Genomic DNA, 17,732 nt, shown 5'->3' with positions numbered 1-17,732 from the left:
TCATTCCGTTCCGGGAAAGTTAGCGATTTCTGGGTGACTAGCTACAGCAGGTTAGGGCGGATTTGGTCTGGATTTTATGGCCCTCCGGTAAGAGCGGGTTGATGGGAAACAAATGCGTTATGGCCCCAGACAAGCTGTTGCTACATTTTTTGTTTCATTTTAAAGCAGCACTATCAACCAGTTGGAATATAGGCCTGGAGTATCGCGGGGAGTAATCTAATTAGTATGAAGTCAATTCACTAGTTCCTTTTGTATCTCGTGATTAAATAAGTGGGAAAATGGCTTGAAAATTAGGTGCTAGAACAACCCAATTACATTTCTGTAGCTTTTTGTATTCAATTTCATAAACAATTTTGCTCTTCGCTGGTTAATCAGTGAATGCCTTTTTCCAGTTTGAAAAGCACTTTTGAAATTATAATGCAATTAAATTGTGTGTGGATGTTCTGGCATAGCGAGTGTGAAAGCTGGGGGCCTGGCAGCCAGCCATGTTGTACCTTGACAGTAATGAGTTCCTGAGCTGGCAGCTTGCTGGTGTCATTCATAATATCGTCCACGCTGGGTTACTGTAAAATGCAGCCGCCTCGACTCCCTCCCAGCCAGGGTCGCCAGGATCCAGGCGCCGGATCCTCTCCCTCCCTCTGCAGAGGCCGCAGCGCCGGGAACAATTCCTGGGGCAGATCCACCGCCTCTGCGGGCGCAGAGATCCGCCTGCAGGACGCTGCGTTGCGCTGGGCGAGCAGCCCGAGATGCGCGCAGGCGCGCGGTGAAGTTCGCTGCAAAGTCGTCGAGCAGCTGCGTGCTCGCTTTGGGGTTTTTCTTTTTTTTTTTTTTTTTTTTTGCTCTTTTTTCTTTTCCTGACGTGAGTCTCCGTACGACTGAAGATGGGCAAGGGGGATGGAGGGGATTAAGTGTTATTTTCCGGGGTGGTGCATAACTGGGGCAAGTAGGAAAACATCTCAACGTCTTGCCCTTCGCAAAGTCAGCGGTACATCTGCCCCTGGCCTCGCCGCAGCCTCGCTACCTGACAGCTCTTGGCTCAGGGAAGCACAAAGTCTGAGCAGTGTCCTCTCACCGGGCAGGCTGTCCCCCAGTGAGCTCCCCCCAAGCTCCCGCGTGGGCTCTGAAGCTGCTGGTTTACTCACCGGCCCCAAAGTCCGTAAGGGCTGGGGTGTTGTTCAGGCTCCTCTCTTCACAGCCAACATGCCGATGTGAATCCCATTCAGTGCCAAGTGGCATCTGGTCGGATGCCAGCTGCAAACGACTTCCGAAGGCCCCCCCGGCTCTTTGAGGCCACCGGGCTGTGAGGACCTCTACCTGCTATGTGCTTTTGCTCTGCCGGCCTGTCTCCGCGGGCCTTTTAAGGTCAGAGGTTTCCAAAGCGTGCTTTTTATTCTTGTGGGGTATTTGTCTCGTGTTCAGCCTGCTCATGCTGAACGGGAGCTCAATTCAGCCTCCTGGGGAAGGGCGGCTGAGTCTGCGTGGTCGCCACTTCCCGTGATTTACGGCCAAGCACCACAAGGGGAAAGGTAGAAAGCTGTGTTAAGAGAAAAAGAAATAATGTTAGAAATAATTACTTGCTTGGCAGGCTTTAACAAGTTCGGTAATGGTATTAGGTGCCCTTGGCTCAAGATAGTAACCTCCTCTTAATGATCATTACCTGGCTAATAAAGACCTCAGAGCAGGTCATTACAGCTTAATTTAGACGTAGCATCCTGTTTGGTTTGCACAGCGCTGCCATCTTTCAAGTTGTTGAATCTATTGCCTGAACACCCTGGTTGTGAGTTGAGGTTTGCTGGAGACTTTCCTCTCCCAGCAGCTTAACGAGGAACTGAGCGTTCGCTTGGTCTCGGTGGCCCTTCGGCTCGGCTGCTCGCGGAGGTGGGGATGCGCGTGGGCAGGGGAGAGGACGAGGGACTTCTCCAGCTCGTCGCTTCAGCTCTGCTTACAGCTCGGGGGTTTCGTGAGCGTTGATTTAGGGGAGGGCAGGAAGAGGTGATGAGAACGGCTGACCCTGTTTGGGAAGGCTCTTGTTTAATTCCGCATCTTTTTCAGTGGCGTTTAAACGAACGCTGTAGGGCTCTGCCCCGTTCGTGTTGTTTCAGAGAAACTGGCTGTCAAAGTCTTTTAGGTAGTGCTCAGCCAGGTGACTCCTTCGTATGGGGAACATCTCCCCCGATATCCCGGGACACGCCAGGGGTGCGCACTTTTCCTTTCCCAGCGTCTCCCTCGGGAAGAGGAGCTGGTTTCAGCGGCGAGCGACTGCAGCCAGGCAGGAGGGTGTGCAGGAGCCGGGGTCCAGCCTCTGCTCACTCGCAGATGAGCCGTCATGCTTCCCTAACCCCAACAGCAGCACGTTTCAAATGCAAGTAATTATAATAACCAACCCTCACCCGTTATTAATATTTTGAAGACATCTCTTTGATAAGCCCATCTTTTCAGCCAATTTCCTATTTCTACTGAAAGCAAGCAGCTTTCCTCCTGGTATTGTAAATCTGTTGTTAAAATGAAGAAAAGGAAATGGAAAAAAGGCTCCCCCAACAACAAAACTGTAACACCAGGCTCGGTGCTGCACCGCCTTTGTCAGCCCTGGATAGAATTATGCATCATGAATAAAAACTGCTGTCAACATGCATTGGTTTCAAAACATTAGAGCATATGGTATGTGATTATCTGTATTGTCAAATGCAATAAAGTGAATTTGGATATAATAAAAAATGTAATATTTTAGAAATTTGGTAATAAACTGTGGAAGAATTGACAGGCAGAGAGTATTTGACGCCCGTAGGCAAACAGATAAAGATGGCAGGACTTTGTGCTCGGCGAGCAGCGGCTACTGCAGGCACGTTAGGAGCAGCTTTCATTTCTGAAACCGGGTTAGCTGGCACCCGGGGAGCGATGGCCTGCGTCGCTGTGCTGACGAGACCTGCCTTCTCACGGCCACTCGCTGCTGCTCCGCTTGCCCTTGTCCTCTGCCGCTGGCGGGCAGGGGACCGGGGTCCACCGCTGGGTCCCCGCTGGCAGGTCCGCACCCTTGGGCTGCAGGAGAGGTGGCGAGTGGTGTCGCAGGGGTAGTGACCGTTTCCGTGGCTTGCCTCGTGGCGCAGTGGTGAGGGGCTGCGGGGGGCCGGTTTTGGGGATGGAAATCAGTGTTCGGGTTTGTCGCTGGCTCTGTGTGCTGCGGGTCTCGCTAACGAACGGACAGACGCGTTCGCTTGAAGCACGAGGTTCTGATTCTGGTTGCAGGCAGATTAATTGGGTTTTACAAGCATTTGGGGGGTTCTTCTTCGATAGCAAAAAGAAATCTGTTAGATTGTGCCACGCTTCCCCGACCCAGCGGCACTCCCATGGTTTTTGTACCACCAGCTCGTTAGAGAGGTGGGAAATCCGTGCCTGAACTGAAAGGAGCAGTGAAAAGCGGTGAGGAACAAAGGTGGGTCTGCTCCCAAACGCTCGAGGAGCTGGAGTTAAATACTGCTGAAAAAGCAAACGCTGCCTGAGATAACTTCCTCCTTCAGTATCTCATATTTCAGCCCAATGCTTTAATTCTCAAGCCCCTGACAAATATGCGCCCGTTGAGACATGATGTCTCCAACGGAGAGGAGCTGAGTCGGGAGCAAACTTTGGGGCCTCCTGTGTAGGAAATTTAGATGCAAAAAATGCAGATGTAAGTGTATCACACGTACATGCAATTTTTCTTAGGTCACCGCTAATGCTTCTAAATGATCTGTGAATGCATTAATGGTTTCTGTTAATTAATAATGTGATAAAACTGGCATTTAGTAAGTTGCTGTGTAGAGAGCGTTTCAGTCATTATGTACTCAGCGCTTTGGTTTGATTTCAGAACGTTAATAGAATAAAATTTTAATGAAGATTTGTTGTTATGAAAAATTTATTACGAAAAGTTCAGGTACCGCTTACATTAGCACGGTCCGTGACACGCGGTGGGGTTCCCCGTCCGCAGCCGCGCAGCCCGGCACCGGCGCTCCGTGCCGCCGCGGGGGCTTTGGCCAGAACTGTCAGCCTGGCCCCTGCGAGGGAAGGCAGACGTGCCCCCCAACCTGGAAAGTCTCTGGTCAAAATGGGTCGTTTTAGAGAGGGACCCTTTCCTTCCACCAGGGAAGATCGTTCTCCAGAACCAGTTTGGGTGGATTTCCGCCTGTTCAGAGGGGCAGGCTGCTACGTGGCGCAGCGGCTGCTCATCCAAAGGGGCCTTTTTTTTCCTTCTTCTCTTTGAGCGATGCTCCCTTTGGAAATGCCACGCCGTCGTGGGAGGACGGAGCAAGGAGCCTGAGCCTCGCAGCTCTCCGGAACAAAAGCAAAGGAGTATCTTGCTGGTGCCCTTTATCCAGCTGCGCGGCTGACCTCAGCTCTTTGCTCTCCTGCCGCGCTGGTATTGAAACGCTAGCACCTTGTATGGAGGTTTTGATCTAAGGCAGTTGTCTGCTGATTTAATTTTGAGAATTTGCTCTCATGTCATGGAGTATATATTGACACTTTAAACAGCAGTAATACCTGCCTGTGTCTGCCAGGAGAACCCGACTATTTTCCGTACCCACCCAAGATGCACGTAAACACTAAATGGATGTGCGGGCTAATCATCTGTCTTGATGAGCATCATTCACAGAAGCACTGCTAGAGAGCACACTTTACAGTTAAATGAGGCTGATATTTTCTATCCTAGACCATAGGTATTAACCTTCTCTTTCCCCCTTCCGTCTCCTGGTGCATCCCTCTCCCAGTGTGGTTGTCCCGAGGGTGGGGTGAGATCTTGTTCTCCATGGAGCAGGAGGCACCATCAGGTGTGGTCATCGCTCTTCCCGGCAAACCCTGCCGTAGAGGTAAGGAGGTAAAATCCGAGAAGTGCGTGTCTCGGACTGTATTCTGTGAATCTGGAGAGAGTTACTTGTTTGGAAACCGAAACCTCTCCTTCCGCCTGTTTGCAGCACGGGAAATGGGAATAACGGGAAATAACGAGTTGGAATTGACAGCTCTTGTCCTGGCCGGTTTTGGTCTTGAACCAGCTGAGTTGCAGTATGTCAGGTGAAAACTTTGAGGAAGGGACAAGGAGGTGGAGGGGAACAAACGTGGGACCTGGACCACGAGGAAGATTTAAGCAACTTCTCCAAAGACAAAACAGAAGGAGGCGGCAAAGTCGGGGCTGAATTTTCATGCCCTGGCTGTTGGGTTCTGGTGCTGACAAACAAACGGCTTTTCCCAGCGGCACGATTAAACCCACGGGTCCCCGTTCCCAGACTCTCTCAGGTGATGACTTGAATTAACTTCGCAGACGGCGAAAAAAGTTAGAAACATCCGTGGTTCGCTGTGTGAGCCATTAAGATGTCCCAGCCCCTCCGCTCGGTTCATTCTGTTTGTCTGTAAGGACGAGATTTGGTGGCAGCGATTACAGGACGTGGTTTCATGTCCCCCTCTCCACCCCTCCCCTGCGGGTTTGTGATTATTACTATTATTTTACAAGGTGGCTCGGCAGTCTGGGATGCGCGGTAGCTGACTAAGTAACTTTTTCCCCTCTGATTACAAGGGATGTGTGAATAAAGTAGAGCAGTATTGATTCACACCAATCTATGCATTGAGTGTGTGGGAGCCACTTGCAATTCCCAGCAGCACCAGAAAGCTTTGCAACAGGGAGAAATATGACCAGGCAAGTTGAGAAAATAAATTAAACTAGTGTCAACTTTTCTTGTTTCTTCCCTCATTATTAATGGATGGAATGGGGCTCGTTTATCAAGAAGAGGAAAAATTAATTGACACGGGCTTTAATGTTATTATGCCTGGCTTGTCTGGTCACATTTCTTCATTTTTAATTTTTTTTTTTTCTTTTTGAAAGCCATTTTATTACAGTTTACAGGACCAGCTGCCAAAAGCATTGGTATAAACAAGAAAGCAGGTGCATAAATAATGCCACAGCAGGACTGGACCTTTCTCTGTTTCAAAGCTTAAGTAACTTAAGTATGGGGAGAAGAGAAGAGGCATGAAGCAAACACAAACGAGCAGATCAGGTACTGAGACCTGACACAAAAGGGGGATGCAGCCTGAACTAATATTTCCTCATTACGATGCTGTGTGCTGCAGCGGGTGTCAGGCTGGATATTCCCATCCGTCAGCACAGCCGTTCGTCAGGCAGCGCCCGCGCCGGGGGCCGCTGGGACTGCAAACCCCCGGGGACCCGGGGCCGTGCTCCGTGCGCGCACCGTGCCGGCAGGGTTGGGAGCCTGGAGCAGGACGGTGCCGCGGGAGCTTCTTTCTTCTGTAAGAGGAGACTGATCCTGCATTAACAAGAGCAGCAGCAGGAGACTGTCGGTTTATTCTTGCCTAGCAGCAGGAGTGAGATTTAAGCAGAGCCCGCATCGCTTACTGGTATGATGTGGACCATGTAAATCTTCTCCCTTCTCCTCTCTGTGCTCTTGTCTCCTGCCCCGGGTCTTTGGGATTATTGTGCAGGCACAAAAGAGCCTTGGTGATTACTTACTTCCCAGAACCCTTTAAGGAGCTCTCTGGTGCTTGGGCACGTTATAAATGCAGCAAGAGGCCGTCCCAGCTGCAAAGACCCTACAGTCCACCCAGACGATGCGGGCACAGCTTGGGTGAAGAGCAGCACCGCCGATGAGATGAAGTGACTTGCTCCACATCATCGGGTGACCCCGAGGCAGCCTGGGAGTTGAAACAGGCTCCTCCGCCCCCCCTGCCAGCACCTTCCTCCACCAGAGCACCCTTCCTGGTGGCTGAAGAGCCTCTTGGCAGAGCAGCGGTGCCCGCGCGGTACGCGGCGGTCTGTGTGCCTCCGGCGAAGGCGGTTTTGGCTCAGGGGCCGGGCTGCGAGCTGGTGATGGAGGTGCCAGCACCCCTGGCGCTGCCCTGGCTGCGGGGGGGTGGTAGGCACCCCACTGCGGCAGGGGTCCTGGTTTGTCTGTCAGAGCCCTGCGGGGGCTAAGCCCAGCGTGAGCCTGGGTTTAACCCTGCTGGCGCAGGATGCGATCACCTTGTTTTCATGCGTGCACAGGCTTGGAAGAGGGAGACCTTTAACCCGATAAGCTGCTTTTGTGTAATTCTGCTGACGAGTGACGTCCTCTGTGTGTGCAAACACAGCTGCGATGTATATCGCTGCGCGCACGGATAAAACCCAGGCTGTGGGAAAGTCGCTGCCAACCAGCAAGAGAAGGTAGATATATTTCATAGCGATTGTGTCGTCATCTCAACTGTATTTTACTGAGGTTGATGTAAAACCTCTCAAGTGACGACGAAGCTGTGAAATATAGTTGGTTCGAGCGTGAAAAAAACAGAATGCAGAACACAGGAGCACTGACTTCTGGTATCTTCAGTACAGCTTCTTAATATTATTTATGGTTTCTACTGATTTTTTAAAAATTATTTTAATCTTTTTCTGGTTTGCGTCACTTTCTCTGAACAGTGTTTCTCTTATTTCTGGAATACAGTGGCAGAAAGTGCTGCAGCTGAGCTCTGCTTTGCTGCACGGAGCCGTCCACCCACAGGCCTGGGCAGCTTTCTTGGCTGAACAAGGCTCTGGATCAAGGGAGGCTTTTTGGTGTAACAGAGGTGTGTCGGGGGATGCGTCCTGTGCTGTCGGATGTCAAGAGTCTGGGCTGGCATCTGGAGGCGCATTGGAGACGTTTCCAGGGGAACTCAGGGTTGTTTGGATACTTGAGACTGACTTGCCTGGCACTAAGAAATGTATTTTGCCAGATTTTCCCTCCCCTGTGAATAATACACTTGTATCTGTTTCCTGGTGAAAAAAATCCCCTTTTGTGAGTCACTGTTCTGTCAGCCAGCCATCCCGAAAGGGATCTGGTCTGCAGGGGTACTGAGTACCTCCCACTTGGTTTACTTCAAGGGAAGGCAGCTGCGTCCTCTGGTAACTGACCCCCAAATATTTCAGCTTCAAATTAGCAGATGCAGAAAGTCCCAGTGAGTAAAATACGTCACCTGAAGGATGGACTCCTGTTCAGTTCCCACCACGTGTGGCAGGAGCAGTCGCACAGCTGGGCCAGGCTGGAGCAGAGCGACTGCCCGCTCGGCCATCGGCACTGCCGGAGGACCCCACGGCGGCGAGGGGATGCGGGAGGTGAGCCGGCCTCTCACCAAAACCTGCTGCCACGGGAGGCAGCGAGGTTGGACCGGGGAGGGGGGACCTCCCTGGCGCCTGCCTGGGTGGCACTTCTGCCGTCCTCTTCAAGAGCCTTCATCCTCATCCCTCCGAAACGAGGCTTTGGCATCTCCACATCTTTGTGGGCAGTAGGAGTGGAAGCTGCAAAGCAGCTGTGAGCACAGTTGTGGAGATGAAACAGGGTGGTTTGGTAGATGTCCTGAGTGCTTTGGTAGATGTCCTGAGTGCTTTGGTAGATGTCCTGAGTGGTTTGGTAGATGTCCTGAGTGTCTCTGTGTTGGTGTGCACTTGGGGAGGTAGGAAGGAAGGAAGGAAGGTGCTTTGGGGGGGACGGGGTGAGAAATCTTCAGCCACTTCTCTGAAATTGCAGGGAATTTTCAGGGAAAAGCCCTCCTTGGACACCGGAGGGCTGCCGGGCTAGAGGGGCAGCGGGTGAACTCGGCAAAGAGCAGAGCTGCCACCCTGGGAGGGGCAGCTCCGGAGACCGCTTGGCATCCGGCAGAAGAGGGACCCCGAGCAGGGGTAGGACACGCCGCCCCGTGCCGACGGGCCGCCCGCGCGCCGGCTGCCAGGGCTTGTTGGGGCTGAGTTGCTGGGCCTTCCTACGCAGAACTGCAAAGCAGCTTTTCCGCCGGACAGCCCCCTCCGTCTCGGATCCTTCCTGGTAATTAGCCGGAGCTCCGCACGTGCGGACGCCCGTCCTTTCCCAGAGCAAAGCCTTCCCTTCAGGCGCCGGCTCGCTCCCGCTGCCGGGGCTCTGGCAGATCCTCGCGCGTCGTTTCGGTGCCCATTAACCAGCGGGTGAATAAGAGTGAGATGACTCCCTTTTTCTCAGCAGATGCTGAAGGAGGGTTTTCTCACCTGAAGGTCGTGAATACATCTCTGCTTCCTTCAGTGATCGCGCTTGGCTCAGAGCCTCTCGTTTGGGGGCATCTGTTTGCCTCTTACTTTATTTTTTCCCTCTTCTTTGTCTTTTCTTTAACAGAGAAGATTATTCAAATGAATATTCAGTTTTATTCATTTGAATAAAAAACCCAACCGTTTGACTCTGTTAAATGCTTATCTCTTAAATAGAGCTTGTTAGCTTCCAATAATAGCTTCATTCAGAAGGATGCGGTATAATTTCATTTTAAAATGTGTACTCCTTGACAACCGGAATCCTATTTATGTCACCATTTTAAACAGCCTTCTTTGTTTTGTGTTAATCTTTTTCATACACTTTCCGAGAACCATTTTTTTGTTGACTCTTAGAACCTCTCAGAAGAAATAATTGTCTCTTTAGTCCAGGAAGGTTTCTGAGAGTTTTAGTAATTTAAAAATGAGCATGTATTCATTATGCTAACTAATAAGGCATGCATGCAGTAATGTTGTTTTGTGTGTGCAATTATTAAAAGTTGGAATCTGATATTCAAAAAGTGAAACAAAGAAAAGGACCCATTACCCATCACTTTTTTTGGAGTGTTTCATTCTGGGGCATATGATCTCTGGGGGATTGTTCATTTAAGGAGCGATAGCATCTCTGGAATAGTATCCTATGGATTTGAAGTGCCTCTATGTGTGCAGATTAAAATCCTCTGGTTGCTTCCCAGTCAATTAAGATGTTGTTAATTGTAAAGGTAAAATATTGGGAGCCTTCGGCTACGGATTGAGTGTCCTGCGTGGGCCCTGGGCCTGAACCTGAGAGCCCCTCGTCCACTGGAGCTGCCTGCCCTGCCCGTCTGCTGCCTCCAGAGAGGAAGGAGCAAAAGGTGGTGGTGGGTTTTCTTACAGACCCAGTCACGTCTGTTTTTTCGTGCCAAGCCGGCACAGTGGCATAGATCCTTTAAAAACCTGCAAATGAGTGTTGACACCTATGGATTGTTATTTTATTCTTGTTATAAAATCTGTAAATGCAGAAAGCTGGGTGGCTATCTGATTTAATCAGACAAATAATTTCTTGATAAACCTGTGTTTAAGCCATATGGAGTGGGATGAGAATGGGAAACTTGTTTCCAAGTCCAAACGTGTAATGACTGCAGTGGGCTTTCTGGCGGCGTTACGCATATTAAGGCTAATCTCCTCTAAACTCCCTCTCTTGCCTCCATCCTGGCAGTGAGACCTGACAAAAGTTGAAAGAGAAATCCTCAACTGCAGTAGTCACTAATGAGTTACTAATGATGAAGATGTTGCTGGTGCTCGAACAATTAATGACTTGTAGACCCGGACTGGCCGTCTCATTGCGCTGGGCAAAGCTGCTCCCCGGCGGCGCGCTGCGCCCAGCTCCAGTAATTGCCCGGCACAGCGTGCTCTGGGATTCCTGGGATGCCGTATTCAGCCAGTTAACCACAAAAATTTTAGTTTTAACTACAGGTCTGTTTAAGGTAGATTTAAATGGAGTAGTTTAGAAGGCAAATGAAAGACTTGAGTTAAATAAAATACTTCAAGCTGCTACATGCTTGAAGTGCAAAGTAAAACAGTGTTGGGAGCGCTGGGTTGGAGTCTGATGTGCTGTCGGATGATGTGGTATGCCTTGGAGGAGACCTAGAAACCATTTGTGGTGGGTTTTCCCCCAGTAAGAGGGTCCACAGGGGGATGGGAGCATTCCCCGTTGCTACACATACTGTGCATTCCCAAACGAGCCGTCTGGGAGCTGCTCAGACCTCACCTTGAAATGCACTTCACAGCTGCAGACATTGCAGTATCTGGTACCTGTAGGTTGCCAAAAACCCCTGTGCAGTTTTAATATTTTCTGCTGTGCCCCATCAAAGCAAATCTAGTGCGTGTTTGAACCGATGAGGCATTGCTTTGGGACCCCAGCACAGGAACTGCCTGCTGCTGGGCGCTTGCTGGGAGCACTGGGCCTGGCAGGGGGAGCAGGTCGGGGGTGACACCACCGGGGCACTCCCCGCTGCTGAGGGGCAGCAGGCCCAGGGCACTAATTGCGGATGGGAAGTGCCAGCAGCAAAGTGGGCTTGAGATAAGGCTTCACGGCTGTTCCCAGGCAGCCGGGGGGCTGGGGTGGGCAGCACGGCACGGACGGACGCGGTGGCAGGCGGGAGCCAGCTCCTTTGGAGTCAGCAAAGGCAAAACTGCTTTAAAATCAGAAAGCAGCGTTGGACAGCACTGGTTTCCCCTCTCTCTTCCTGCCCCTGATGCCCCAGCCAGGGGCAAAGGCAGCTGCTGGGGTTGCCCCGGCTCCGGCTCGTTCGGCTCAGAGCCGGTGCGATGGCGACGCCACGTGCCGTTTCACCAGCCTCGAGTCCAGCGGAGTTTTCAGCGCAGTTTGGGGGATGAAGTTCATCCTGTTGGTACATTTTTAAGATCTCATTAGCTTAATCGGTGTCGATGTTGACTCATCCAAGCCTTTGCCAGAGATGTAGCACATCAGATTGGTTTTTGTTTGTTAGCTTGATTTTTTTAATCACTTTTTTTTTTTTGAGGAAGGAGCCGAGAACATGACTGTGTGTAGCTGTGGTGGGCTGCCAGATTCCTTTAGTGTGGCCCCAGCAGAGCAAATGCAGTGTACAGCTGCAGGCAGGCAGCAGGCATCAAACGACCCTAAACCAGCCCAAATCCACGGCTCCTTTGAAGCAGCAGCAGAGAAGAGAGGAATGATTAGATCAGAGGCTTTAAACGTAATGGTTTCTTGGAGGCCTCAGGATGTCCTGATGAGGTATTAGAGGAAGTAATTCAGGAAGAAAGGGACAAATAACCACCTCCGGAGCCCGGCTGACCCACGGGGCCGGCTGCATCCGTGCGGGACGGAGCTGCGGTGGCTGCGCTGCCGGCCCCGGCACACAGCAACGGGGGCGCTTGGTGTTTGCTCAGAGCGAATGGAAACACGGTGCTGCGGCGTGTTTGGGGAAGGATTGGTATTTTTTTCCTCGCCAGGGGTAAATGAGGAATCATCTTCTGTCTTCCCGGATTTTTATGGGGTTTTTGGGTCGTGTAATGAGTCAGCTCTAATGGAGAAGTCCCGTGGAATTAAACAAGAGATAAAATCAATATGGTTCCATAGAAATATAATTGGGTTTTGTAGAGATTGCTCTTAAAAACCTATAAGGTGTAAAAGAAAATACAGCCTTATTGTAGTTTCTGAGCCATCATGTAACTGGGGTGTAACTATCCATTAAATTCTGCAGGATGGATCAAAAAATCCATAAGGAGGTTTTAATTCTCCATTAAATCCCATGGAAGAGCTGGAACAGAACCGTATTAATTTTCCCCAAGACAATGCTTCTTCCCTCCATTAGTCTGTAATAAGTTCAGCAACAGCTCCGTAGGCAGCAGGTGTATTTACACGTGCGTATTTTTATGAAAGTTTTCCAAAGTCCCAATGGCTAAGTGATGCTGTATTGAAATGAAATTCTTCAGCTAATATTTTCCTTTCCCCTTCCTCTTTTTGTGTCTTTATTAAATAGGATTCGGCTTCGTAACTTTTGAAAACGAAGACGTGGTGGAAAAAGTCTGTGAAATTCATTTCCACGAAATCAATAATAAAATGGTAAGTTGTTTTTGTCCCGCAGCGCGCTTCGGTGGCAGCCAGCTCTCACCCTTTGTCACAGACATGTGCCTGGGTGGTGGCCCTTTGGGACAGCCTTCTCCGTGAGGTTGACTGGGTGCCGGGCACACCGCGCCTGGCGGAGCTGTGATGGGAAGGGGATGCTGAGCCTTGACCGCGTCTTGCTTGGCCCCTGCTCCTGTCCCCCCGCCAGCAGGACGGGTGTCTGTCCCCCCCGTGAGCACAGGCGCTGTCTGCAGGCTCAGGCACCCGCCCCGGGGCAGGTTTTGGTGTGGGAAGCCAAAGGGCTGACGATGGCGTGACTCAACCTGCTCAGCTGCTTGCCCAGCCTTGGAGAAGCCCTCGTCCTCCCACCCTGCTCTTGGGAAGAGCCGCGGCGGCTGCCGAACGGCTGCGTTAGGGGCTTTCAGGAGGCAAGTGTGTTGGAGTAGCTGTTGCAGACCCTGTGCTCCCAAAATAGCCGTTCCGGTCGAGCTCCCGAGCCTGATGCTGCTCTGACGTTGCTGCTGCCTGCTGGACTGCGTCCCCCGGGGTGTCGTGGCTCTCTGCCATCGAGCCGCAGTCACGTTCCACCCAGGCCCGACCCAGGAGCCAGACCTGGGTGAAGTTTCTCCTAAATGACAGTCAGGTCCCAGGTTGCGAGTTGCCCTGTCAGTAAAGCCACTGAGCCAGATGAAAAAAGGCATTTGTATTTCAATTGATGCAGTAACTTTGATATTTTCAGCTAAAATATTCTTTTTCCCTTTGTCAAAACATCTTTTGCTTCTCAAATGTGTATTCAGATGTGCATTGTATATTGGTCTGATATGTGTTCACAGACTTTAAATTCAATAATAGAGCTTTTAGTGTGGATAAGATCAAAGCAATCTCCTTGGCATATGCTGGAGGCCTGATTCAATATTTGACTTGCTAATTTTTCCCAGGGCACTGAAATAATATTCCTCATATTGTTCCTCACTGCAATATGCATCTGAAATAAAAGTAAGGGTCCCCTTGGCAAACTGAGCGGTGGGATGGCAGGGAGGGCTGGGGCAGTTCCCCTTGCTCTGCGGGAAGCCTCTCGCACCGTCTCAGCTGGGCGCCGCGGGCTTTGCCTCTGCCCTGTCCAAGCATCTCTCCGCTTCCCCAGCCGCCTCCTGCTTCTGGAGTCTCCTGCCTGCCACCAGCGATAGCTCGCCTGGGATACGCGTGGGTTGTGGGGGAGGCTCGTTCCCCTGTATATAGTTACGAAGTGCTGATTAATCTGTCTTAGAACAAAACAAAAAGAACGAACCCCAACCACCCCCACCCCAGCATCCAGACGACAGACCCAGCAACAAATTAGAAACGCTTGGAATGTAAATTTAGGTAAGATTGACAGTTGGGAGGGAAGAGCTACAGTGCCACGCTCCAGGATTTTCCTGCCGCTTCATCGTGGGTGTGTGTCATGTCGTATTCCGTAGCTTTAGTTATTTCACACGATGGGTTTTTCTCTGGAGCAAGGCCTGGCCCTCGCCTGGCGCAGATCCGTGCTGCCCAGTGTCGCCCTGGGGAGGTGCTGGGTACAGGCTGGAAGGAGCAGCGGGGTGCTGGTGTGTGTCCGGGCAAAACCGGTGCCAGCAGCGGGGCAGAGCACAGTGTTTGATGCTTCCTGGCGGGATCTGCGCTCCAGCACTGTAAAAATCTTACCCGGGTGTTTGCAGCCCCCTGCTAGGGGAGGAGCGGCGGGAGAGTTGTCGGGAGGGTTTCTTCCCAGGTGAAAGGCTGCACGGGAAGGTAACAGCGGTGCCGGGGACGTGGAGGATGGGACAGGGTGAAAACGCTTGAGGAACATCACAAAGAGCGAAAGGAACAGCGTAGGCTCTTGGTGTTTTGTTGTCGTGGATAATTAAAAGATATTCTTCCCGGCTCTTTGGGCCTGCTTGGTGCACGACCCAGGTACCACGATGCTTTGAGCTTTCTCTTCTTGTCGCTTCTTCTGCAGCACTAATTTTAAAAGCAGCCCACGAGGGAGGAGATGAGACATGATCCTGTCTTGGGACTGACTCATCCTACTGCTGATGTGTCTGCAGATTAATTACCGAACCCACGCAGGGGCAGGAGAGCTTGTGCGTGCGTGTGTGACAGTGAGCTGGTGCAGATGGCCGGAGGTGACACACAGCCGGCTGGGGGTCGGAGTTGGGCACGGACGTACTTTCCGCAGCGCCCTCAGAGACTGGCCCCTCCTGCTTCGTTTTCAACGTGCCCCCCTCTAGCGCTGAGCTGGAAGGGGACGGGTCTCACAGCCCCAGCTCGAGGCAACGGGGTTTGCAGCCGCTCGGTGAGCTGCCCCGTCTCCATCCCTATCCCCGGGCTGCTTGGCTGGGGCAGCCGCAGCTCTGCGAGCACCGACTTGCCCTGAGCTCGTTCCTTCTCGTCTCCTGAGTGCTGTCATTTCTCAAAACGCAGGGGCAAGCAAAGGGTAGCAGGGCTGCTGTTGTTCGTGAGCCTATTTCTAGCCTCCCGTTCTCCCTGGCAGGCTATTTTTAGCCCACCCATTCTGCTTCTGTTGCCATCTGTAAAGCTTAGAATGTCAAATGTAGTATTAAACGAGCAGTGTGAAAGTGAAAAGAAAATGCCAGCGAGGTATTTAGTACGTGAAACTTGGAATTTATGTGGGAGGTCAAAGATGCTCTCCAAACATTGCAGGGGGGAGGGCAAATAAAACCCAAATAAGCTGTTCCCAGAATATTGTCCCTCTGAGATGAGCGGGCTGTTTTGCAAAGAGAAACCTGGATGCAAAAGTAGCTGGAAAAGAAATGTGATGGGGTAATTTATTTTCCTTTAGATCCCACTGTGGTAAGGTCGTCCACGTCACAGGTACAGTGGGACAAGCGCCGGGATGGGCTGAGCCTGGCCCAGGTGCTTTGCCCTGAAGTCAGGATCCCAAGTCAGGCTCTGGAGCAGCTGACAAAAACATTAGGCTGTTTTAAAATAGGCTTTGACGCTGCCTAGCACCTGTGGCTGTTCCTCTGTCTTGTGGTGGGATTTTGTGGGGTTTTTAATGTATCGGCCCTCCTCAGGCTTCTCCGCAGACTGGCAGCCTTCGCTGTGTGGTGGGGTTTTAGAGATCTGTGTCACACACCGTGTGCCTTTGGGTTTTCATCCAAGTGTAAGGTACCTCCATCCCTGGAAAGGCTAAACTGTACACCACGTGCAGAAGGGAGCACAAGACCACCGGTGTCCGAGGTCCTCGTAGGAACCGGGAGCGAAGGAAACGCGATGTGCAACCAACACACCACCTCCAACCTTGCACAGGCATTTTGGGAAGCCACGGGGTTCTGTGCCAGCTGGACGCCCTGGAAGGCAGAGGTCAACCCCCAGACGTGGTGTTGGGCCTTGTGCATGATCCTGCTGCCTCTCCAGTTGCTGTCTCATTGGTGGCAGTGGGTTTGCTGGGTGTGTTGGGGGGCGATACGTGGAGTGTGGTGTAGGGGTGATGCACGTGGTGCTGCTCTGCTGTTCACAGGCGTGACGCTGGGCTGCAGGCGTTCGGGGTGCTGTAGGTAGCTGGTTCTGAAGCCGATGTCTTCAGGGAGGCTTGACCAAATGACCCTGCCATCTCTGCGCACAGAGCATCTGGGTCAGGGAGTGGCTTAGGGCTGGGAACAAGATGTGGCGTTGGCTTGCCTGGCAGGCACGTCAGGGAGGGTTAGAGGACATGAGAGATTTGCTTGTGGGCATGGGCTTAATCTGGGTCCAGAAATCACCCTTCTCCCTTGTGAACAAATCGGTTTAGTGCTGTAAGCATGTTCTGATGCTTTTGTCCCACGTCTGCAAAGCACCCAAGCTCGTCACACCTTGTCACCCTCTCACCCCGCCCAGCCCCCCGTGGGGGCATTAACCCTCGTTTTGACACTCAAAGCAAATAAACACGAGATTTAAGAAACAACCTCCAGTGGCCAGAAATTAGATGTGACAGCTCCAGTTCGAGGACTCTAGTCCCTGGGAAACTCTTTGGAGCTGGAGATGTCCCTACCAGAAGCGAGCTGTCGTTGTGAATGGGGCGTACGGGCGCCAAGGCTGGAAGTGCCTGGCCGTGGGGGCCTGGTTGTCAGCAGGTTGCAGGGAAGCGTGGCAGCTCGTTGTTTCGTACTGTAGGCTCGCTGCCAGCTTGTGGAGCTGGAGCCTGACACGTGGCGTGTCGTTGTGGGAGAGCGTCTGCAGGCGCTGCTGGGAACTGCCGCGCCAAGAGGCCGGTGGTCGTGGTGACAGGTTCTCCGCAGGGGGCTCGTTGCAGCGAGGGCGATGGGACCTGTGCAGGACGGTGCTGGGCAGGCGGGTGCGCAAGGTGTCGCTGGCGTTGGTGGTGCTGGGGAGAGGCTGAAGGTACGGTAGCTTTGGAAACTCCATCTGTCAGCTGAAGGACACTGCAGACAGCTTGCAGGTCGGGTGCGTTCCTGTAGTGTTGTCTTCAGTGTGCCTTAAGTGACGTAGCTCGTGAGCTGTGCAGTGACACCACCCTTGCCCGGTTCTCCGAGGGTGGCTGGGTTCTGCAGCCCGCACAGGACAAGAAGAAGCTGCTCAACGCTGGGTGTTATCAGGTGTTTGGGGGTCAAATTGAATTGATGAATCGCAAGAAACTCCGGCAGGCTCCTCCGCTCGCCCGTAGCTGCCGACTTCTCCTCCTGCAGTCTGAGGACACGACTTCCCGTTGTCCCCACCCCACCTTCGTCAATGATCTGATGCATTTTTTAAAATACGCTTAGAGCCTTTCTTCTGTTGCCGGGCGCAGCCCTCCCTTTGCCGCAGGACTGGGTGAATACCGGTTTCTCTGTTAGCGGAGCAATAGTTCTGGCTTGCCGTGCCATGAACGACATGACGTCCCCGAGGTGATCGAGTCTCCACTAGCTGTGAGTCTCACGTTGCTGGCAAGACAAAGTTGCCTTGTCTTTGGGTGGTAAGATGGCTTTTTGTGCATTGTGAATACGTGCGCGTTCCGCTTTCCTCAAAATAGCCCTGGTTTCCCTGGAAAGCTGTTGGCCACGGGGTTTTTGAGACATCCTGGTGCTGAGAGCTGACAGCCTGTTTTGTTGCGCTGGGTATAAGAGGCTTTTCACTCCCCATCTCAGC

At 52.1% G+C, this 17,732-nt stretch overlaps 1 protein-coding gene across 6 annotated transcripts in view; it reads left to right on the top strand.

Annotated features, from left to right (window-relative positions):
• Positions 1-17,732, top strand: part of MSI2 (musashi RNA binding protein 2) — a 257,243-nt gene that overhangs the window by 192,961 nt on the left and 46,550 nt on the right. For all 6 annotated transcript variants that reach the window (XM_086475065.1, XM_086475064.1, XM_086475063.1 and 3 more), the window contains exon 8: positions 12,541-12,623. In XM_086475065.1, the coding sequence (XP_086331191.1) occupies positions 12,541-12,623 (83 nt within the window). The remainder of the gene's footprint in view (positions 1-12,540; positions 12,624-17,732) is intronic.

This window comes from Leptosomus discolor, chromosome 18 (assembly GCF_034619465.1).
Source record: "Leptosomus discolor isolate bLepDis1 chromosome 18, bLepDis1.hap2, whole genome shotgun sequence".
NCBI lineage: Eukaryota > Metazoa > Chordata > Aves > Leptosomiformes > Leptosomidae > Leptosomus > Leptosomus discolor.
This window is presented reverse-complemented; position numbering and strand designations above follow the sequence as displayed.